General features: G+C 42.7%; 1 protein-coding gene across 1 annotated transcript in view; it reads left to right on the top strand.

The window, feature by feature from the left end:
• Positions 1-23762, top strand: part of crtc3 (CREB regulated transcription coactivator 3) — a 46097-nt gene that overhangs the window by 16456 nt on the left and 5879 nt on the right. The window contains exons 5-11 of the mRNA XM_085350227.1: positions 7436-7498; positions 11383-11486; positions 18420-18458; positions 18539-18624; positions 19948-19997; positions 20697-20917; positions 23504-23739. Of these exons, the coding sequence (XP_085206353.1) occupies positions 7436-7498; positions 11383-11486; positions 18420-18458; positions 18539-18624; positions 19948-19997; positions 20697-20917; positions 23504-23739 (799 nt within the window). The remainder of the gene's footprint in view (positions 1-7435; positions 7499-11382; positions 11487-18419; positions 18459-18538; positions 18625-19947; positions 19998-20696; positions 20918-23503; positions 23740-23762) is intronic.

The following is a 23762-nucleotide window of genomic DNA, read 5'->3' as shown; positions in this document are numbered from 1 at the left end:
GTATGCATATTTGTACTTAAACAATGGAGAAGTACTTCTCTTTTTTGACTCTGCACACAACCACGTTTTCATAGTCACTTGTTGTCATTTGCACGTGTCTGCGTTTGAGACGCCTCGAGAAGCGACAGCGGTCATCTCTTGATGATAATGCAGCCATAGCTATTTTACAAATCAGGTCACGGTCCTTGGACCACCTGCGTTTGGCAAGTGTCCTCGTTCTGTAAGCTGTCTGTGTGGACCAAATAAGTGAACACAACACAAGCTCCCCTCTGCACTGTCACTGTTATGCTTTTCCTCTCAGCCTGCTGACGGATATGTAGCTTGGATAAAGACATAACACATGATTGGAGGGGAAACAGGAAGTGTGTTTGGCCTGAACTTGTGTCACATTTGGGAAGCTCTTCTTCAACTGGTTGGCCAGGAAGTCCCATTGAAGAAATTTTGTGTGTTGCAATCCTTTGCAAGAGGCTAATGTTCATTTGTTTTCCATATTTAAACCCACTCAGTCTCAGCCACAGATGGGGTCTTTGGATAAGGTTAATAAGCATTCATGGAAATAGTCTCAGGCCCTTGTGTTGTTACAGTCAGAAGCAGATCCTCCAGCTAGACTGTCTCAGGGGAGAGTGGGGTGGTAAGTGTTTACAGCGCCAGCTACATCTGCACTACATTACTGTTAGTCAGTTGTGGAGAAGAGCCACAAAACACTTTAACCGTTTCGTTGCATTAGCTCAGCAGTGTGTTCGGTTTCACTGCTTAAAATCAGCCGCTCAGAAAGGACACACAGCAACCAGGAGAAATCTCATCATATTTTGCTGAGTTTTTGGTTTGATGTCATGTGCTGCACTGAGTAAAAGTTTGACAACAAGCCCAAACATGTTGGCAGAGTAATAAAGAGCAATGGTGAGGGCCAAGAAGAGCAACATGATTCAGTCCTGAGCATGTGATGGTAGAACACGGTCTACATGTAATGTATCTACATACAACCTTGAGTTGGTATACGCTGTGGAGAGACCTGTGTTCGATTGTGACCCAGCTTCTATAAACGTTCAAACCAAAAAGCAAAGCAACAATAAGAGGTAAGGTGCTATTACAGGGGAAAAGATCACTGTTAAGTCAAATATCCACATGTCAGTTTGGGCCACTGTGTTTTTGTGGTGGTATAAAACTAACAGCTATAAAGCTGTGAATACGTTAATGTTTGAAAGTGTCAGAGCTAGCTACAGTAGCTTTCTGACAGCTAACATATAGGGCGCTAAAATAATCCTTAAGGTGTTTCGGAGCTTAGTTGCAAAGAATGGATCCAAATTAGGGAAACTTGATTTCCCGGGAATTGTGTGTGCGGCGCTGTCGGCCTCCGCAGAGCCCGATCTTAGAGTACTTGAAGAGAAAATCTCCAGATGAACTGTGGCAGGTCTGGATAAAGTGTGTACACAGCACAGAGTACACACTTTACCAGCCGCTGTTAGAAATAAGATGGTGTTTTAATAAAAGCTGCTTTTCATGAAGATGATTGAAAAATATATATTTGCATTCATTAGCACATCTGTCCTCTTGTAAACAGATGACTGATGTTGAGGTTTACAGACTCTGTTACATAAGCTGAGGGATTGCCAGGCATGAGAGAAATGCAGGGGAACAGAGCTGTTCACATAGCCTTTAACCGCCCAGTGACCAGCAGTCTGGCCAAAGGAATATTTTATCATCTCTCTGGATTTTCTTTTTCTCTGAGGGGAAAAAGAGTTGTATCCTAATGCGTCCATCTGTAGTGAGTTGAGCCAGGGTTTTTGATATCCACCATCTGTCCTTCCTACACACCGACACCTTTCTGAACAGTCCAGTGTTAAAAAGGTGCGTTGTTTTTTTTGTGTGTGGGAAGACTGCTCTTAAAGGGGGTTAGTTCCTACAGATGCTTCAGGCATAAAACCTGAGTACAGCTCTGGGTCCCTTTGGAGACCATCTGGTCAGAGCATCAATGCAGTCCCACGCTCTGCTTCTCTTCCATGCACCCATCTTTGGCCTGCTGTTCCTGTACCAGCCTCTCTCGGGATGAAATCTCAGCCCAGGCTCCCAGGAGGCTGCAGTGCAGAGAAGAGGACTTAAATTCCACCGCAGTCTCTGTCGGAGATGTTTTGTGACGATTGCTAAGGGATTGTGCCCTCGGTCTGATGGCCCTGGTGGCTGCTGCTTTTTCTATGCATTTATTGAATGAGCTGTGGGTTTTTTGTGTATTTGTTTCAACTAAACAACTGCTGTCTCACCTGAAAACTGCGTCATGCTGCTGCTGTTTAACACAAACGCCGGTTGGCATTCACATGTACAACATGGCATTAACATAACCCGTCTTGGATGAATTTAGACCGGTCTGCCCTTTTTAACAATCACACGTATTTGTGCAAGTTAAATATTTTTTGTGGGATGGGTGGGATGCCACAGCTCATCTGCATTCCTTTGCCTACGTCATATCTAAATATAGCTACAGGTTGTACACCCTGCAGTAACAGCCAGGTAATGTCGCACACGTAGTGTTGTTTGTTGTTTTTACAGTTGCATGAATGCAGTAAGTTGTCAGGTAAGTCTGGAGGTTTGCAGACCTTTATACTCACAAAGCTTAATAGTAACACTAATCGTGTTTCCAGCACGGCACTCTGGGTGTTGGTTTCCTGAGACGCTTCTGTCACAGACTGTTGGAGGTCAGAGGTTTGTCTTAAACTGTCAGCGTTGCTAACATGAGTAAGTGTTGCGTGAACATTTGTGCTGATTTGAGAAAACATGATTCCAGCCTACATCATTGTAGAGACATCCTATGATACGATATTGTCACAATACTTCACTCACAATGTGATATTATTGCGATTTTTAATGTTTTGCAATATACCAAGAATTGTAGTAACCACAAAATTATGGAGTCAGTCTGCTATAAGTCTATTAGATGGGGTCAAGTCGGCAATTACATGCAATCTATGTGTGATACATGATTGACAATCACACGTGTGTTGCTGTCTACACAGACGGAAATTCTCATTTTTCTGTTAAATTTGTGCTCAGTTACCTTCCTGCTCAACCGCAGCCTGTTGAAACTCACTCAGCCTGATGGCAACATGCTGGCAATCTGTGTGCGTTTATAAATGAGAAGTTATTTGCATCAACAAGCTCTGAGTGAGCGTAGTCAGTCAGACTGCAACTGTTTGCCTCGTGTCAGGCGTGATGAGCCTCTTCAGGGCTTGCAAAATCGCTAGCCCGACGTCCTGGGGCTAGTGATTTTTCCAGTCGGGCTACCAAAATCTACCAAAATCTACCAAAATCTGCCTTGCCTGTCGGGCTATCATAGGAAGGAAAAATATATGTCAATGCTTTTGCATTCTTTCAGAAATGTAGCTGGGTAATTATGTCATTGGCATCGGTGAGCCACTGTCAATATGTGACATATTGAAATCGCGTTTGAATTTGCGCTCGTTTTTTGCTTTCACTTTGCAATCGTGCGAACTGTGTATAGAGAGCGACAGCACTGATTGGTGAGTGACGATAATTTGCGCACCAATTCCTCTGACATCGTCTTATCAATCGTTAGCTTACTATGCAAACATGACAAGTGAAATCTCCCGCAGCAAGCTTAAACATGTGAGAGGTTGATCGCGCAGAGAATCGCTGAGCGTTATGTGAGTGCGTGTGTAAAAGCAGGAGGATATATATTTTAGTTCTGCTGAGCCAAATAAGACAGGTCAGGGTGAAGAAGTGACAGCCAAAGAAAAGCTTACCACAAAACGGAAAAGTTATGACAAATCAGACTATAAGGCAAAAAGAAAATGCAGCTTTATGGTTTCATGGACAAAATAATTTCTGTGGCTGCAATATGACGAGCTAAATAACCAGGCCTGCACATAAGTGGTCCGCAGGTGCGCATTCGCTGTCAAAATAAAAAACGCGCACAAGATAAGAAGTTGCAACGCGTGTTTGCGTACATAGGATTTTCTGGAGGAGGACAGACATTTGTTTAGAACTCTTAAAGATGTCGAAGAAGCTCCTTTAAGCAATTACTTTGGTTTTCCTCCACCTCCAAACAAATGTCAGAAAGAGTCCGAACCACAAAAGAAGCATGTATTCTCGGAAAAGTGGTTGCAGGAGGTGAGCTGGCTTCAAACAAATGATGAACGCACAGAGATGTGGTGCAGAATGTGCCGTGAAAATCCCACTCTAGCAGACAACAACAGTGCTTTTTATATGGACGCAAACGCGCGTTGCAACTTCTTATCTGGTGCGCGTCTTTTATTTTGACAGCGAATGCGCACATGCAGACCACTTATGTGCACCCGTGTAAATAACATAATGTTCTACCGGGTGTGTTGTTGGTTTTATTCGATTTCTGAGTCGACAAGCGCCTTTGTTACTGGGACCAGTCATTTTAAGAAAGGCCCCCATTAGAACCCATGAGAAATGCAAGTAATGCATTATTGCTCAGTCTGCAATATCTTTCCCAGAACAAACACCAATTGCAAATAACATACTAAAAATAAACCTGAAAAATCTGTTTAGAACAGCGTACTATGTTGCAAAGAGTGAACTACCACTGGCAAAATTTAGCAGTCTTTGCAAACTTCAAAAAGCAAACGGCCTCGATCTTGGTTCCACTTGTCTCTTACCCGTGACTTCAGTGGAAATTTCAAATTCAGGATCTGACACAGACTGATTCATGTCCTACACAGTTCTTACAAGTTCATAGAAATTTCTGTTCAATTAGAACCAAGTATTTGAGTTGATGATTGTAATTTTTATACAATGTTGTAATTTGTGTTTCAACAATTTTTTGATTAATGTTTTGTTTCCGTTACAATATTATACATTAAAGTATAATATTGTAACGGAAACAAAACATTAATCAAAAAATTGCTCTCTTTTTTTATTCGGGCTACTTAAATGTATTTTGGGCTACCAAAAACTGAAGAGTCCCTGCCCGAAGGGCTACCAGGGATTTTGAAATTTTGCGAGCCCTGCTCTTGTTTGTAGTGCTCCCAAAGTATTTTCATGTATTTAATAAAATCGATATTTGATGTCCCTGCATTGACATAGTATTGCCACCAAAAAGTCTCACTGAACATATTGTAATGTTCACTTTGAAGTTATTGCCCACATTAAAGTAGGAAAGAGGATGGGCAGCTTGCTAGCTTTGGAGCAATGCTAGCTTTGCAGTGTGCTCCACTGGTTTCCAGTCAGATCCACCCTGGATTTTTTTTAATATCCACTTTTAAAACACCAAGACAGTCGGCTTGAGACGTCACGTAGGGAACCCAGTCAGTGTTGTCACAGGTCTGCACTGGTGCCCTTTGAGAACCAGCCCACATTATGTCAGTTCTGAGAACTGATTGTTATGTAGCCACAGTAGCAGAGGTCGAATTCCTCAGAGAAAAAAGTCACAGCGGGCTCTCAGCTATATCTTAAGCCTAACTTGGACAGTGAGAGGAAACGTTAGCCTTCACACAGACAAAGTCCACTCAGAGATTCACTGCCCAGCAGGTTCGAACCCAGGCTCACACGTCGGGCAGTTAAATTCTGTCTCCCTGTACTGAAAGTGAAGATGTGGCTAAACAGCTTGTTAACAAAGTGCCTGACGTCATTGTGTTTCTGGTTGCTTTGATTTTTGGTTTTCCAACTATTTCTTTGATGGCAGCTGAAAAACAGGAGCATGTTGTTAATATATAACGCTAGTGGTGCAACAGATCAAATATCTCACGGATCAGATCAATTTTCGGATCAGCAAAAATGAGAAAAAAAAAAGACAAAAATTTGACTCGCCATTTACTCATTTAAGTATTTTTTGCCTATTAAAAAACATTAAATTCAAGACTCATTCCACGCACTTATATAAAAATAAATTAAGGTGCAATATGGACATTATGGACCATGCTGGGCATCCTCTGCACACGGTCATAAACAACCAGAGGAGTCTGTTCAGTGACAGGTTGCTTCTCCCAAAGTCAAGAACCAGCAGACTTAAAAACTCCTTTGTCCCACACGCCATCAAACTGGGAGGGGAAACGGGGACAGAGGAGGGGGGAACAAGTAAGCTGTAGTGCCTTTTCACTGTGCAATAGTTTTTGTTAATATCCAACGGTGTAATAGACTCACAATACTTGAAATGTGCCGATCCCTTGTATTCTTATTCTTATTCCTGTTTATACTATTTATCCCCTTTGTATTCTCTGTATTTATATATGTGTAAATATGGTATATTTCTGCTCACATTCTGCAACTTCTGTTGCAGAATTTCCTGGAGGAACCCACCCGAGGGATAAATAAAGTTTCATCTAATCTTATGTAATCTATAGGGCAGGGCTTTGTATCTACCACTCCGCTGTGATATAACAACGATATAATAAAGGTCACGTAGCTTTCCGTTGCCCTGGAGGTCCACCCATTTGTAGTTAGGGCAGCAGAAGATGTCTGTGACAGTTCAGCCATAACTTTAAACTTTTCCTGCTCACACATGCTTGGAGCGATCTTGTCACTGAAGTGGACGCACAACAGGATATCATAGCATGGCTCAAGCACGTTCATCACAGTTTAAACCCCTTGTTTTGCACAACAGAATACGGCCTCCCGTCTGCAGCTAAACACCCCAATAGCTTCTGTAATAGCTTTAGCCCGGTCGGACTGGGCAGCAAAGGGCTGCTTAAATACCGCAAACTCCTCTGCTCCTCCACTCTACCGCTTGACAGACTGACCACCATACACATTTTTTTTTCTTTCTTCTTTTTCGGATCTTCGGATCACGTGCATGCCGAACCGTGGAGTGGGATCGGTTCGGATTACGGATCAACCGTGATCCGTTGCACCACTATATAACGCTAAGAAAGCATTCCACAAACATCCCAGCCAGCATGACTGGAGAGAGGGTGGTCTAGTTTATTATTTATTTATTTTTAGTTTTTAGTTCTTTCCATCACAGTTTAGTATTTTTAGAAGAGTAGCTGTGCCAGTTGGAGAAAAACAAACTGTTACTACTTCCTTTTACGTAGAAGTCAGGACCCTTTTTGATGAGCGCTTTAGGACAAAATCTACTCAGTCAGCGTTCCCACTCCATCGTTTCAGGCTTTGACGACTCTGTTTCTCGTCGTTTCCTCAGAGTGCTGGTTGCACGTGTGAGAGGTTTATAAACCTAGCTTGCTTCTTGTCTTTGTCTTCATTTTTCCTTCCCATCAGTCTTCAGCCTGTTTTGAATTTATCCCCTCTTTCCATTTTCCTCCGAAATAAAGGACTTTTGTGCTGGGTCTTGAGTGTTTTCTGAGGTCTTTCTTCTTTCCATGTGTATGCCAATGCAAATATGTCACATTTTTTACAGGGATATTTTCTCCTCTTGCAGAACTTTAAGGCTGGAGCCAGGGGTCTCTGCTTTTACCCATTAAATGTGTCTGTCATGCTTTTCCTCTGTCTGTCTTCGAAGGGAACAGCAGCCATGGACTGAGGAAAAACGGCCGGGGTTTAGATTAATATCACAACTCAACAGGTGACCCCTTGACCCCATCCCTCTCTTTCTCAGTCTTTTTCCCCTCTTTCACTCGGCCTGCCTTATCCCTCGCTTACAGTGGCAAACAATTCTGTTCTTTGTCTTTTTGCAATCCGTCTTGTCTACATCGTGTCCTGGTTTCTATCTGTTGTAAATCTCTGCCTGATTTGTAACATCTCAATAATCCCCTTCTTCTTTCTTCCTTTGAAGCACTGGAATAGAGGACCCGAGTCTCAGCTCCAGAGTCTTATCACTCATTTCTTTGTAGCTTTCCACTCCTGTTTTCAGTCTGTAACATTAGGTACTCACTAACCAGCTTTAGGACTCTTTGCAGTCTAACATCAAGGTCCCTTACTCACATTTTCTGACTCTCAGCCTTTTTACATCATCTCTGAAATGTTGTATTGTCTTTGGGTTCTCTGATTTTTCTGGAGTCAGTTTGTGTTGGCGGCAGTTGCAGGAAAAGGTTGAGAACATGTTGGAATTAAAGCGAGTTCTGCATTGATTACTCATAAAATGTGGTCTGATCTTAATCTCTTTCACAGCTCTGGACCAACACAATGTGACCAAAGCAATAACAAACCAACAGCTGCACTGTACTCGATTGTTGCGGGGAGCAGCGGCTTCCTTAGCACCATTCTTCTTTACTGTTTGTCTGATTGGATTTCTTATTATAAGAGAACAGGATTAAAAACACACAAGTGGAATATGTAGAAAAGAATAAAATGGCACACATTGCAAAGTGCTTGAGTGCTTTCTACAAGTATTACCTCGCTGTGACCGTTGGCTTCTGTGAAACACCGAATTGCAGCTCTCGAGGTACAGACTGGATGGGATATATGAAATATCTGCGCACATACACTCGTAAAATGGCACCAGATCAATTTTATACCATCTCCAATGTGGCGTTCTCATCTTCATTCAGCATGATATTTTTCCATAACCAACTTTGAGTATCAGCCTCCAGGTCATCACCACGGAGAATAGTTTGTCTAAAATACACATTTTTAGGTTTGCACCAGCGGATTATCAGAAAACGGTGTTTCTGTTACTATGACAACAACATTAAATTGGATCAATCAGTCAATCAACTTGTTTTTCTTTGGGGTTTTTTGGCAGATTGATCACGACGTGTTGGCAATCCGTCTGCATTTGTAAATGAGATGGCAGTTTTTTTGCACACCTTCACCAGTCTGAGAATAACTGTAACCAGCTGAAGCTGGATCACGATTGTTTGGAGACAGGTTGCCTCCCATTATGAGATTTGTGCGATTGCCTTGTGAATAAAAATGGTTGTCCAGACTGTGACACACTCTCAGTCTATGAATGAACACTTGGTTGCTGCAGTTGACTGCCAAATATGGAAATAAATTGCAAATATCACAGTAGCAAGGACGTTGAAGTTTGTTTTTTAACGTATAAAAATGAGGACACTTACTCAATACTTTGATTTTATTTTAATTTTGTAAGTAAAAGGCAGCTTCAATGAGTCAGTTAACTGTAATAACGTCAGCTGTGAAAGGGTTTAAATCTGACTTAAAGACTGAACACACGACCACATTTGATGAGTACTGAGTGCAGAAGTCTGGATCTCCTACAACAGGGGAAAAATGAAAATGACATGTCTGAATTTTAAATGCTTTGAAGATAATTCAATGTTTTGTTTTATTTTTTTCTAAATTTGCAATCAAAATGTTTGTAAATGCACCTGTTTGCTATGAATGGGGGCAGATCACAGAGTCTCCACCCTGTGCTTGTTTAACTGTTGTTTAAAGGCTATTTCCTAACTTAGAATGTATTACTGTGTGTAATGTGAATGTGTGTGTGAATGGGTGGATGACTGGATGTGTAAAGCACTTTGGGGTCCTTAGGGACTAGTAAAGTGCTATACAAATACAGGCCATTTACCATAAAGTCAGTGATCATTAGGACTGGGCGATATGACCCAAAATTCATATCTCGATGGTGATATACGATATATATCTCTCCATATTTCTTAAAGCCATAAAGTAAGAACAAAGAGAGAGCTCTTAGTCAAAGCTGTGTCCCAGATCTCACACAGACACTTTTATTAACATACAGCGCAGATGTACGTGCAAAAATTACTCAGAAATAAATTATCAGCATTTAATAATAATGCTCCATAAATAAAATAAACCAATGTTGTTTTTGTGCATAACAAAAAGCTCACAATTGTGCAGTCAAAATGTAAACTAACAGACGCTGAGCATAATAACAAAGACAGATTTCACAGCTGCTCTGTTCCCAACTTCTACTGCGTGACTGACAGCCTGGAGTTTGAAATCCTCTTTGTAACCGTGTCTCTGAACAGGTGCCATTTATGGTCCTTATACACACACAGTACGGTAATATTACGTTGAAGCACAGTACTATCACTCCGCGAGGCTCCTGCCTACGATAGCCGTAATGCTCCGACAATCCATCAAGCGGTGCGGCCTTGTAGCTTAGCAAAGTCGTACTAAAACATTTTTCACAGAATTTTGAGCGCCATGTACCACAGAAAATCGGTTCAATATCAGTGAGCACAACCAGAATTCATACATAAGGCGCGCTGTCAATTTTTGAGAAAATTAAAGGACTTTAGGGCATGCAGCCCCCGTGCGTGGGGCTGCATGGCGTTAGCGCGTTAAAGCATTGCCGCCGTGCAGCCCCACGCACGGGGCGATCCGCGGTAACTCGTTAACGGAGATTTGCCACGTTAACGTCATTTTAATGAGATTAACGCTGCCAGGACTAAAGCAGTAATTTCCAAATGTTTTGTTTTTACCGACCAGCTCCTCTTTGATAGCTGCGTGTCCATCTAGTCGTTGCCTGCAGGTGAAGCGATGGGGGAGGCGGAGTAACGCAGCATAGAGACAAAAGTGGACAAGAAGCAAACTTATAATCATAACGTGACATAGACGCTATCGATATAAACGATATTGTCACATCTCTTATCTCGTATAAAAATATATCGATGTATTGAAAAACTCGATGTATCACCCAGCCCTAGTCATCATTATAATTGGCACAGTGAAGAAGATGGTCATTTTGATGTGTCTCTGTTATTTTATTTCAAACCACAGCACAGATTTATATTTACAGCCAAAGTGTGTAGATGCATTAGCTTCATTTCGATGTGCTCAATAATCAAACGTACTCGCCTGCCTCAGCCTACAGTAATGGATGGTACAAAGCAGACTTGGAATAAAATCTGGCAGCTTTAAAAGCTTAAACTGGATCAAGTATAAATGGTAAATGGCCTGTATTTGTATAACGCTTTACTAGTCCCTAATGACCCCAAAGCGCTCTACACATCCAGTCACCCACCCATTCACACACACATTCACAGTATAAGTGTGATTACAACACTTTTCTACATTGTGGTGCACAAAAGCAGCTATTTAGGCTTAATGGAGCGCACTAAAGAAAGCTCTCAGCTGAAGCGCTGCAAGACGAAGATGCTGTGTGTGGGCTGGCTCGTGTGTGTATGTTCAGAGATTGCTTCAAGTGAAAGGTGAACATATGTGTGTGAAATGTTGGATTGGGCATCTACCGCCAAGAAAAGCGCAGCTTCAAATCAAATAATCAGATGAAATTGGATTGTTATAACATTCATATTAATCTTAACCATTGCATGGAGTTCCCTGTGTCTCGTTCAGGGTTTAAGGTGATTATGTTACGATGTCCTGCTAAAGATTGAGCTGAGTGCTGTGAGGGTGTTTATGTGTAAGGTCAGCGGGAGCCTGCAGATGAATGTGGCCCATGTGCAGCCAGAGCAGGAATGATTCACTGACCTTACAGCCCTCAGAAACCTTCTGCCTCTGTCCAGGGTGCTGGAATACACACCATAATTTCTTCCTCCTCCTCTTCCTCCTACACAGAACCAACTCAGACTCTGCTCTTCATACAAGTGCTATGAACCCAAACCCTCAGGACCCATTTGGCATGCACCAGCAGATGGGTAGAGGACCCCCACAGCGCAATGGTGAGAGTATCATACGCACACTCATTCAGAGAGCACTTTCTATGCGTCCCTTTTGACAGTGTTTAGTGTTGTAAGTTAGAATTTGACTTAAGAAGACCTGCAATTCATCTCCATCATTAAGACATGCCTTTAAGTTGCAAAATTAAAAAGACATTTGGAGTTTAAAGTAGTCTTATTCCTGTAAATATTACCTATGTTCACAGCAGTTACTTTGCTCTTATTGGCCATCAAAGAACCTGACATCATCAGGCCTCAGTTTGCCTGAAGAGAGACGCAAACAAACCAGAAAATGTCGCCTCTTCACTCCGTGGGTTTTGTGCGTCTGTGCTTCACCGTGAGTTTGTAACTTCTGTGCAGAGTGAGTCACCCGATTCACTTTAAGCTACAAGCAAACAAGATGGTGTTGCATTTGGTTGCACAGGTGTGATATGGAAGTACAGTGCTTAACAAATTTATGAGACCGTCTGTTGTAAAAATAGGAAAACACGCTTTTGGAAAATATGTTTAAAACAAAATAATTTCCTTAACTCAATACACATGTTTAACAACATTATATTCTAGTATTAAAATATCATTTTGATTAAAGAACTTGCACATGCAGATGGTTTAACCATGACACAAACATAAAAATGGTTTTGTTGATTAGCAGTACTGTTATGTTACGGTACCTGTGGTGTAAACCTGGACTAATACATTTGTTAAACTCTCTGTTTGAACATCTTTAAACTTCCCAGCTTTGTGTCTTAAAACACATACTCAGGCTCATTTGAAGCCACGGTCTGCCCCACCAGCTAATTTTAGTTCAAGCAGAATTTGTGAATTAACGTCTAACACAGCGCTGCTAAGCAGGCCGGATTAGCATAATCCCACAACAGCTGAAAAGTGCCACAGGAAGTGGAAGGTTTTGCAGGTGATCTAAGAGTAAATCACCAATTTATGAGAAAAGACGTGACCGAGTCATTTCAGTAATGAGCAACACGAGCTACCACGAGCTGTGCATAACAGGGGGACAAAACTAACGACCGAGGAGAGGGGGCAGAAGGAGAATCGCTGTGTTTTTGGGTAAAATCTTCTGTCAGCCACTGAGAAATGCTGTTCTCCAAATCCCGACAGCTGAGATGGAGTGCAGGATTCATCCAGAGTGAGGCTGCTTTATATTCCCAACCAGAGGGCGGGATGTAAACCTGGAATCTGTCTTTAATAGCTGACCTGTCGGATGTGTAGAAAAACACAGAGCATTAGTCAGATTCTGACCGACTGTGTTTAAATGACTTGAGAAGTACACACTGTTGCCTATATGCGTCCCCTCTCTCTGACCTTTCAAATCAGCTCGGATGCATTAAAACAGCAGTGTTGAGGAGCAGAAATATGCAGGGCTTGGTTCAGAGGGAGCAGTCGTTAAAGACTGAAGGAATGGATCTTACAGCCTTGTGCTTGTTCTAACAATGATTGCTGCAATGACGGACACGGGGCTAAATGATGCCACAAACAGCAGCAGTGACCTCGTCCTCCTGCAAATCTGAGCAAGTCAGAAAGTCCAAGCTGAATTAATCAGCAGGTTCCATCGCTAACCTGTTTGTGTGCCTGCTTTTTGGTGCCAACAGAGGTTTTTATTCTGCCCTGAGCCACTTAATCAGGTCCTAAATCTAACAGGAACCATCACATGAAAGAATCTGAGGAATAACAGTGTGAAACGCTCCACCAAAAGGCCAGGAAACAGTCCAGCGAGACTAATTACAACCCACTCGTGGATTTAGCCTCAAAAACTTAGCCAATGTGTTACACTTCAGAGTAGAAAGCTGGATCACTGCAATACAGAGCTGATGTGTTTTAGTCATATAGAGTAAGCAGACCGCTCCTATACTGGGCTCATTTCATTGTAATCATGCTAGTTTATGATGTTTGTGTTTCTGTTCCCCTGGTCATTTATTAACAGAGAACACAGTCCAACCAGCTGCATTTCAGGCCAGTAAGCCACTCTAGGCTCAGTTACACAACTCACCATCAGCCCTTTGTGGTTTAAAACAGTCTGTTTATACGTCTGTAGCTGAGCCAAAGAGAGAGAGTCGACTCAGAGTCAAAGAGCTGATCGTCCTCTTCTCTGCACTCGTTAGTCCTTCACTTTGTGCTTCTTTGTTATCTCAGTGCTGATGAAGTGTGGAACAGAAGTGCTCCTGCAGTGGATTCCTACTCCTTCTGTTTAGACAACACATTCAAACAGGATATTGCCTCAAGATCTAACCCAAGAAAGAGCTTCATTTATGCACACAGGGTTGCTTTTGCCTGTATGTTAGTTCCAGCTCGCATGCACTGATGGGAGTGGCTACCCGTGGATCCTAGATGGACGTAGCCACTGTGACCCATTAGTTTTTGTGTTTATAGCATATTGGCCGTTGATCAGTGGGTTAGGGCTGAACGATATATCGCATTTGCGATAATATCGCGACATGATCAAGTGCAATTTTCTAACCGCAAAGGCTGCGATTATACTCTGGACATGTCCAAATTCATGGGCTGCATCCTCCTGAGGCCGCATTTGTAGACCGATTACGTCACAGCGACGTGCCGAAGGCTGTCCAAATTACTACCATATCCCAGAATTCATAGCGCGGCCCAGCCAAACTCCAGTTTCCAGCAATGGCGGCCGCTACTAAGTTTTAAAATTACTCATACTAATCTTTCTGGGTCACAAAATAAACTTTTAACATATTTTCAGGCGAGAAAGTAGTTGTGTAAACATCAAATATCTGCTCGGTTTATCAAGATATCCCATATTTGCAAAAGTGCTTCGACGTTTTCAGAGGCGTCTGCTACCCACCAGCTCGACAGCTAGCCGGGAGCTCGAGGGTTACTGATGCGGCCGAGAGCGGCACAACTCACGGCACATCATTTTCAGATCACCGCGGAGTTTCGCTGCTCGGGTTAAACGTAATATATAAGTCACTTAGACAACCTAAAAATGTTATTGTTGGGCTTTTTTCAGTGTTTTGTTTGTTCGTGAGTAAATCGGTTTGGCTGAGATTAAAGTTATTAGATTAGATAAAATAAAACTTTATTAATCCCCCGGGTGGGTTCCTCCTTGGTTTTCACACAGCTGACTAAACGTCAAACAGAAAACTTATTAAACAGAAGTATGAGACAGTCGAGAATTTACACCAGTGTCTGGTTATATTTTAGATAGCAAGAAGCAGACGGCCGAGTTTATTAAACTCCACCGAGACAGCGGTGACGCTAATCAGAACTAGACCGTCCAATTTCACGCCTTTAAATTTTAAAGGCGTGTTTGTGTGTGTGTTTATACAATTGCTATTATGTTTGCACTTTATGTGTAATGTTACTGACTGCAGAGATCAGTAAGATGTGTGTATTTTTTATTTATTAGTTTTATTTATTTAATATTATTTTTTAATTGAATGACTGTCTAGTAGTTCACAGATGTCGAAAAACTGAGTGTGGTAAAGCCACTGATTTTGTTTATGTATATTTCTGCAATCTGCACATTGTACTGACTTTCATTTTAATGTTTACACCAGGGTTCCTTGTCACCACTTTATGCTCAGATGTTTGTAAGCTAAAAATAAACTATTGTGTATGTTCAAATATACTGTTGTGATTGAAGAAGTTAAATAAAAATGTCAGTCATCAATTCATGCATCACCTCATGTCATCATAACAGAGGTCTGTCTTCCAGGAAAGAACAGTTTAAAATTAATGTAATATAGTATTGGCCATACTATATGATGTATTGCTTGTCTTTGTTTAATAATACAGAAGACAAAGACCTTAAAAAATAATCGCATATCGCATCGCAATCGCAATATTGGGGCAAAAAATCGCAATTAGATTATTTTCCATAATCGTTCAGCCCTACAGTGGGTGGAGTACTGAGTTACCAACTGTTGTTAGCAAACTGCATCCATGAAGTGGACACACAGCACACTGAGTAAAATATTACAGCCTTACACACCAAACCTGAAGCACAGACTTCTTGGATGGTCTGTGCTGCATTTCAGCTGTAACATTTGCTCGTCTGTTAACGTGCTCCAAAATGCACAAACGGCACCCCAGAGGTCCAGTTCAGCGACTCCAGTTAATGGAGGTGAGGCCCAGCATGCAGCTATGGGACTACAGCTGTCAGCACACCCCGTACTTAAACAAAATCCAAACAGGTGTGCTATGAAGGGAGAAATTACCCAAGAAGACCAAAATAACTAAGCGGTAATTTATTTATTTTTTTAAATAATGAAAAAAAAAAAGAGGTATTTTAAAATGAAACCTTAACATTAAAGCCTCATTTGGCCATTAGAGGAGCTGCAGCTTGAGACTCCATCAGTCAGAATCCATAAGGTTTCTTTAGTCTCCCATCATTGGAATTGTTAAGAGGCTCAAACCACTGAAGGATTTATGTCTATAAATGAATGTGTAATTATGATAATGTCCGTTGACAATAGTTTAAGTAGTTAAACTTTATTCGGTGCATTTATGTCAAACTGATAAATCATTAACTGTATCTGCAAAGAGCTAATTCTGTTTCTCCAACATGAACTAAGAAGTCTGCGGGGGACTATGCACAGTGCAGTCTGCGCTCACAGCCTGTTGTAAATGTAAAATACATGTTGCACATGACCCACAGGCTCTGTGTCGTTTCCTCTGAAAGAGGCCTTGAGATGGAGCAGCCTGGTGTCACGGCCTCCTGCACAAGCGCACAGAGCTGTGAGGCTCCAGGGCCTCGTTGACACCTCTCAAGGCTTCGGCGGACTTAGAGTGGTGTTAAGCCCTGGCTGATTAAAGAAGCATCTAACTAGAAATTACAGCTATGAGTCACACTGGAGGAATAGGTGGAAACACTTTGGACAGATCAGTTCAGCTGCAGTCTCTAATCGTGAGATTTCGTTTCTGTTGTTGTCAGTAGAAAAGGAGCAGTCTGTGCAGCTGACAGGGCTCTGATTGCTGCTATGCTGTGGCAGTAGACACTAGTGTTTTTTCTTAATCCTGAGCATTTACAACACCCATACTGAGAGCATTGCACGGCCTGATCCGAGCCAGGGACACCAGCCCAACCATTTTCCATGCCAGTTGTCCCGTTTCCGTCCTAGTTGCAGCATTGAGCTACGGGGACTCGACAACCTTTAAAGGGGAAATGTAGCGATGCCAGACGCTTGTCTTGTCTCATTGCTCCATCTGAATGCTGTCTCTGAATTTGAATGGGCCTCAGAGAGGATGAGAGCACGGAAGGAGTCGGGCTGTGGAGATCCTGAAAAGTCTTTGGAAACATCTGTCCTCAAAGCAAATTACAATTATACTTTAAAGGTTTTATTGGATTTATGCTTCACACTACATGCACTGATATGGTCTAAATCCAATGAAACCAAAACACTTCTGACTTGTTCCAAAGGTTGATTCTGGACGTTTTCAGTGGGAGAAACGTTTCGTCGTCATCATCAGGTGACTTCTTCAGTCTCAGCTGACTGCAGGTTTCCCCAACATGATAAACACTACATTTGCACAATGACTGAAAGTAGCACCACTGAGGGAACGATGGAGGTCAGTTCCTTGATCATTAATATGCAGATTATTATAGCCATTGATCAACAACCACCGATCAACGTCCATGAGTACCATTCACAGAGAGCTGGGCTGCAATCACAGCATTATAAGACGGTGAAAGATGAGTGACAAACACTTCTCCCACTCCCACTATGTCCAGATGAACAGAATCAACGTTTAGGGATTTACTTCAATCAATCAATCAAAATTTATTTATATAGCACATTTTTAAGACCGAAGTACACCAAAGTGCTTTCCATTAAAATCGCAGTACAAATAAAATCACAATAAAATATAAATTACAAATATATAAAATAAGATAATTACATAATCTAAATACAGAGCCAGATGTAAATTACCCTAATTCGCCTTAAATGCCAGATCAAACAAATACGTTTTTAAACGTGATTTAAAAGACTGAATGGAATCTGACGCGCGAATATGAAGAGGGAGAGTTTTCCATAGCCTGGGTGCAGCAACGGCAAAGGCACGGTCTCCTCTGGTCTTCAGCCGAGACCTAGGTTGCACCAAGAGCAGTTGGCCCGATGATCTTAGTACTTACCTGGATGATTGAGCACTTCTAACCTGTGGTCACAGGTTTGTGGAGCCTTTGTGTTCTGTGGATTTCAGATGCTGCCTCCATGTATTAGACCAGTGCATCCCATTGGAAGCTGGTGCAGTTTGGAGGCAAAGTCAGTGCCTTGGGCTCTTGATTGTGTTGCTTGAGCTCTGCCTGAGCAGTTGCTCTGGTGTAGTGGGGGGCATAAGCCTGCCGGGGCGAGCCGGCTTCAATTTGGGAAGTGTCTGTGCCAAAGTAGCATTGACATGAATTCCAGATTTTCAGCCCTTAAACTTCTATAATAGCAGTCGTAAAAAAATGACCTAAACTCAAGTTTGATGCATGATGAGCTCTGAAGGAGAAAACGAGAGAAACAAAAACTATTTTCCTAATAAGCAACAGAAGTGTTTCACAGGAAGTGGTGTTGCCCACACGATGACTTGGGCAGAGAAAAGAGAAACGCTGGGTGGACGAGACACAGGCATGTGGATCTGCTGTTAAGTCTGGAGGAGTAGAAAGCATCTTTGAGGCATGAGAAAACAACAGTCGTCTCCCAACTTTTCTTCGCCCTCTCTGATTAATAACACGATGCCAGATGCCCAGCTGTTGTTGTTGAAACTGCACAGTAATTGCAGAATGCCAGAGGGCCTGTTACTGTCAGAGAGGCTAATGAGAGCATCAGGCGTGCTGGGATTATTCAAACAGCTGGTTAATATAGAATATCCTCTAACGTTCCTCCGCCTTTGTTTTCTGTGTCTTTCTTCGTCGATCACGCCACTCGCACTCTGCTTCCTGGTTGTTTGCTTCTGATGGAGGCTGGTGTGCAGCGAGTGTAAATGAGGCCGAGGTGGACGGCTCAGGAGACGGTGAGTTGAACCACATTGCACCATATTATACTTGACATTAGGAAACATGTGTGAATGAACGTGCGCCTTTCTCTCTGCAGTCTTCTCCTTCCCCACCATCCCTAACGAGGAGAACCTCATAGGTGTCAGTAAGCCTCTACCCAAGCAGCTGTGGCAGGCCAAGAAGGTGAGAAGTTTGCTCTCTTTTTACATCGCTGACCACAGGCTGGCTTCATCCCTGCACATCTGGTTGCATTCTTTCTATGCTGATAGAAACAAACTTGAAAATGGGACCAACAGCACTTGTCTGTGGCAGCGTAGGTGATCGTGACACCGTGGATTCCTGCCGTGGCTCAGGAGAGACTGCAGGTCAAACCAGTCCTTCCTGTCTGATCGTTAGCAGCCAGAAATGTGAGAGGCAAATATACGGAATCGGGAATGTTGAAATTCACAAAGGAACAAGAAATGATTTAAATACACAGAGAGTATGGTGGTCTTTCTAACCCCTCGAGTCACCAGCTGCACATTTGCACATAACACAGTTGCATGCGTGACATTTACTTTTGCACACTGTGTGTGTTTTAAACGTGGACCTTCAGTCAGAACACTGTCTGTCTGATCACAGCATTCTCAAATGTTATGACCACCCATTGCTCAGTGATTAATGTCCCCATTCTTTTTGCTCAATTCTTGGTATTCAGGGGGATTTCTGCTCATTATTGGATGAATACGCTGTGCTGATGCAAAGAGCCGCTCTCAGCACAGATGCTCTGGTTTTGATGCCTGAGCGATCCTTATTTTACTGCTTTTATTCTCTAAGTGTTTGTTGAAATCATTTCTCTGGAATAGCAACATGTGCACGAGCAATAAGCGGTAGTAGAAAAGTGAAATAATGGCGAGCTTTTTCTGCTGCCTGGCGGTAGTGTTCATGTTTTTAACTTGTGCACATGGATGCGTGTTTAAGTGTTCATCATTTCCAAGATGCAGTTTCTAAACAAAGTTCTTCATCGCTGCTCGTCAAGTGCAGCCTATAAATGGTTTGATGCTCCCTTTGGTGGTGCACGGCCCACAGAGTGGCTGGGAAGTAAAGAAGCCACAGTTTAGCACATCTTGACACCGCTGCAGGACTTTTTCTCCTCTTCCTCTCTCTCATGGCAGTTCTGTTTCAACCTCTAATTGAAGCTGTAAATGCTGTGAACATGCTCTGACATGAACGGGAGGCTCCAACATCTCCATGTTGTTAACATTTTAAATGTTGCCTAATTGCTGATCTTTCATGCTCAGTCAAACGCACCGCGTGGCCTAGCCCTGACTGCAGTCACTGGCTGCTGTTGCGTTGCCTTTTTTTAGCACACTAGGTTGTCTTTGATGCAACCTTGAAATAATTTTAGCATAAAATCAAAATGCAGAATTGTTGTTTCAAGAAGTGTAAATGCATGTTCAGGGTTTTCGTTGCTTTATGTCTCAGTTATGTTTTGCGTGTATCATAGTTTTCCTGTTTCTGTTTCAGGTCCAGTCTCTGGCCTCAAGGCCTAAATCCTGTGAAGTGCCTGGAATCAAGTGAGTCTGAGCAGGGTCACTGTGTGTGTTTTCTGCTGTTTCCCTGTGGTCATAACTGACCTGCTGTGGGTGTTTTCCATGGGCAGTAACAACTGCAGCTGATCTAAGGAAACAAAGGAATGCTAGAAATGAAATGCCACGCATTCCCACTGCTTCAAACAGGACGTCCTTTACACCTTTAACCTTTAGAAGTAAGAGGAAGAGTGTTGTTACGACAATCACATGCCATTGGCATTGTTTAACCATGTTTTGTTGACACTATTTTCCTTCCACCACAAACGACCTCCGGTGTCGTGAATCTCCATTTTTGCCAGGAATGTATTAGCAGCAGCCTTGTGGTACCGTGTGAGACAGCTCTGACCTATATCTTCTCTTTTCATGATACAGAATGCAGTAACAGCTTCTGCAGAGCGTTCATAGACTTGCCCCAGTTGAACATGGAAATAAGAAAGGGAGAACACTGAGTACCAGGTGCCGAGCTGCTCTGTTTATGGAGGCGATCATTTGCTTTATAGTCTGGGGACAGACGAGGCACAGTTGCTGCCCATATGCTATTATTTGGAAATAATTGAAGAAGCAGAGAGTGGGTGGGGAACAGAAGAGAGTGCTTTTCAATTAGTCGCGTTCGTTACTTTAATCCGAATGGTTTGTGGTCAGCGGCGCAGTGTTGAATCAGTGTTCTGTCTGCCTTTCCTACAGCATATTCCCGTCTCCAGAGCAGAACCCCGGGCTGTCCCACTACCAGGGCTCGTTGAGTACCGGGGGCTCCCTGCCAGACCTCAGCAACCTGCAGTTTCCCTCCCCGCTCTCCACGCCGCTGGACCCTGACGACAACATCGGGTACCCCAACATCAGCGGGGGCAGCAGCACCGGAAACCTGCCAGCTGCAATGATGCACCTGGGCATCGGCAACTCACAAGGTTGTGTGTGTGTGTGTGTGTGTGTGTGTGTGTGTGTGTGTGTGCAGGGGCGGATCTAGAGAAATTTTCTTAGGGTGGCATGAGGGTGACAAAGAAATCAAATGGGGTGGCAAAATCAAAGCCCTTTTTTTCCCCCAAACACATATGCAGGTGGTTAAATATGGTTAAAATGATTCAAATACAGTAAGAATACATGTTTTTCATATAAATATAGTCTACAACTTAATTATTGTATGTAGCCCACATAATTACACACTTTAGTTACATAAAACATGTGAGTTTTGATGTTATGTACCGTATAACCTGTATAATAAATAAATATGCAGCCCAATAAATATAAAAAGCTACACAACATGGGGCGGTTCATTTACAAACACAAGTCTGACTTAAGTTTCACACTGTTTTTTGTCAGAAAACAATCACATTGTTACATGTTAAATTACACAAAATGTCAGAAATCTGCACTGTCATGAACAAAAATTTAAACCTAATTTTTCATGATTTGTTGGATTAACCCTCTGAGGTCTGAAATACAACCGGCCATTTTTGACTCCTTTTGAGTTTACGTTTGTATTTCACCCTCAGATTGTTTCATTTTATTTTTCCCCTTTGCCTGGTTTGGTTTCATTCTTTCAGCTCAACAGCATGTTGTTGTTTTTTTACTGACATACTGCATTAGTATTACTATTACTATTAATAGTTCTATTACTGATCTGAAATCACACAAAGAACTTAAAATCTTAGTAGTATTTTTTACTGTAAAAAAACACAGACATGCTGGGTAAATATAAATTGTACATTTTGTAAACATATACAACTATTTATCTAAAAATGCAGCCAATACACCTGCTGGTTTTTCATTTTCTACAACCATTTAAAAGTATTACTAAAACTAAAGTGAGAGAACAATCAGGTGTCACAATAAGATGCCCCACAAATGATGTGTGTCAGTGTAAAAAAAAAAAAAGTTTGTCCACCAAAAGACAGAACAGCACAGGGATGAACCTGCAGGCCTGACGACAGGAGGTGTATCACTCCGCTGGTTTTCTACTTAGTGACAGTGTTTACATTGCAAATGTGCCTTTGTGACATTCATTAGTGCCCTCACTGACACACAAAACAAAACGACTACACAACAGAACAACTACACAAGACATGTTATAATTTGACGGTGACTTGCGACTAAACCTAACCCTACCCCCACCCATAACCCTAACCATAACCTTAAGAAGTATTCCGGATGGGTGAGAGAAAAAGAAGTTAATTCAGCGTTGGTGTTGTGCGCATGCGCCACTTCTGCGCAGAAACATTGGGTAGGATGTTTTTTCAGGTAGGATGGATTCCCAGAACACCGTTACCGTCACTCCCCAATAAAAAAAAAAAAAAAAAAAAGTTTTTTTTAATATGCAAGTCATTATGGGAGTTTATTTAAAAAAATACAAAGCTTTATTTCTGTAAAAAAACAAAAATAATCACAAATTAGCAGCTGTTTGTGCAGTTGTGGTCACTGTGGAGCACCCGTGCCTCTCTTGCGCCTGTCGTAGCCATGGTGCTGAATCAACAGTCCACATGTGATAAAGACTCATTTTGACCACGTGGAAATGAGTAAATTACAAACAAATACTTGTTTACACACAAACACAGGACACACACACCAGGGGAACCCTCACAGATACATGGGTGCCTGCCTCCCCTTCTGTTGCTCCTCTTGCCTGATAGCGCAAACTCAAAGTGCCCCCCCTTTCATCACATGACATCACCGCGGACAATCTCTGGCCCGCACACCTCAAACATGTCTGGGACGTTCCAATAATATTGAGCTGTGACCGATCCAAGACCAAAGATGTGAGTCTGCCTGAATTATTCATAAAACACATCACAGCAGTGATTCTGTGGGAGCTCAGTTTAACACAACACTGCTGCTTCCACTTGTCCTTGCAACATTTAGTTGTGGCATACTTGGAGTGAGTAACACGTGCTTTTGATAGATTTTTCTTTGACTTTTAGGACTTTACGCTGAAACAGTCTGGACAGGTGAATAACAGTGCTGATGGGGAAAATACATGAATTTGGGGCTCGAACTGTCCCTTTAACTTAGGAAGCCGAGCTCCGGCACTTGGAGCGAGCTCCAGCTCCATGTCTCTGCCAGCCATACGTTGTTAGTAACTCATTAAAGGCTCTCTCTGTCTCAGAGCTCCCACTGTGAACTCTGCTGCCTGGTCACGCCCATAAATGTCTGTGTATGTTGCGTGTGCGCGTGTGTGTTTGGGCTCCCATGTCGGATACAGTTCAGCTTGGCCGAACACCAAAGTGACAGAGAAACTTTGACCCTCTTTCGGTTCGCTACAAACAGCCCTTTTCTTTCCCCTCAGTTTCCCTCTGTCCTCTCATTTTCCTTTCCTCTGCTCGCCATCTTTCTCTCCCTTCCCAGTCACACAATAAAGTCTAGTGTTGTGAGTCGGGGCCTGGAGAGTATTCTGGAAAAAAGTACATCAGCAGTACCACATACTCTCCTCGTTTACACCGTGCTGGGTCTGAAGCTCGTGTGATTGAGTCCCTGTGTTGCTGTGCTTTCTCTCCCTGCAGGTCTCTCCTCCTCTTTGAGCAACCCTTCAATCCAGGCTTCCCTCAACAACTGTCAGCTGCAGTCTTCGCTCAGCAATCCCTCCATCAACTCGTCCCTGCGCCTGTCCAGCAACTCCCCCCGGCGAAGGCCAGCTCCCATCAGCCCCCTCACCCTGTCTCCTGGGGCCGAGCAGCGCAGGGGTCTGGCCAAGCAGCTGTCTCCGACCATGTCGCCCTCGCTGTCCCCCATCACGCAGGTACACTCACCTCACACACAGGT

Source organism: Diplotaxodon limnothrissa, linkage group LG1 (assembly GCF_057381915.1).
Source record: "Diplotaxodon limnothrissa isolate DT_005_m linkage group LG1, D_limnothrissa_male_GT1.1, whole genome shotgun sequence".
NCBI classification, from domain to species: domain Eukaryota; kingdom Metazoa; phylum Chordata; class Actinopteri; order Cichliformes; family Cichlidae; genus Diplotaxodon; species Diplotaxodon limnothrissa.
Note: the sequence above shows the minus strand (reverse complement) of the source record. Positions and strands in the feature narration are given on the sequence as shown.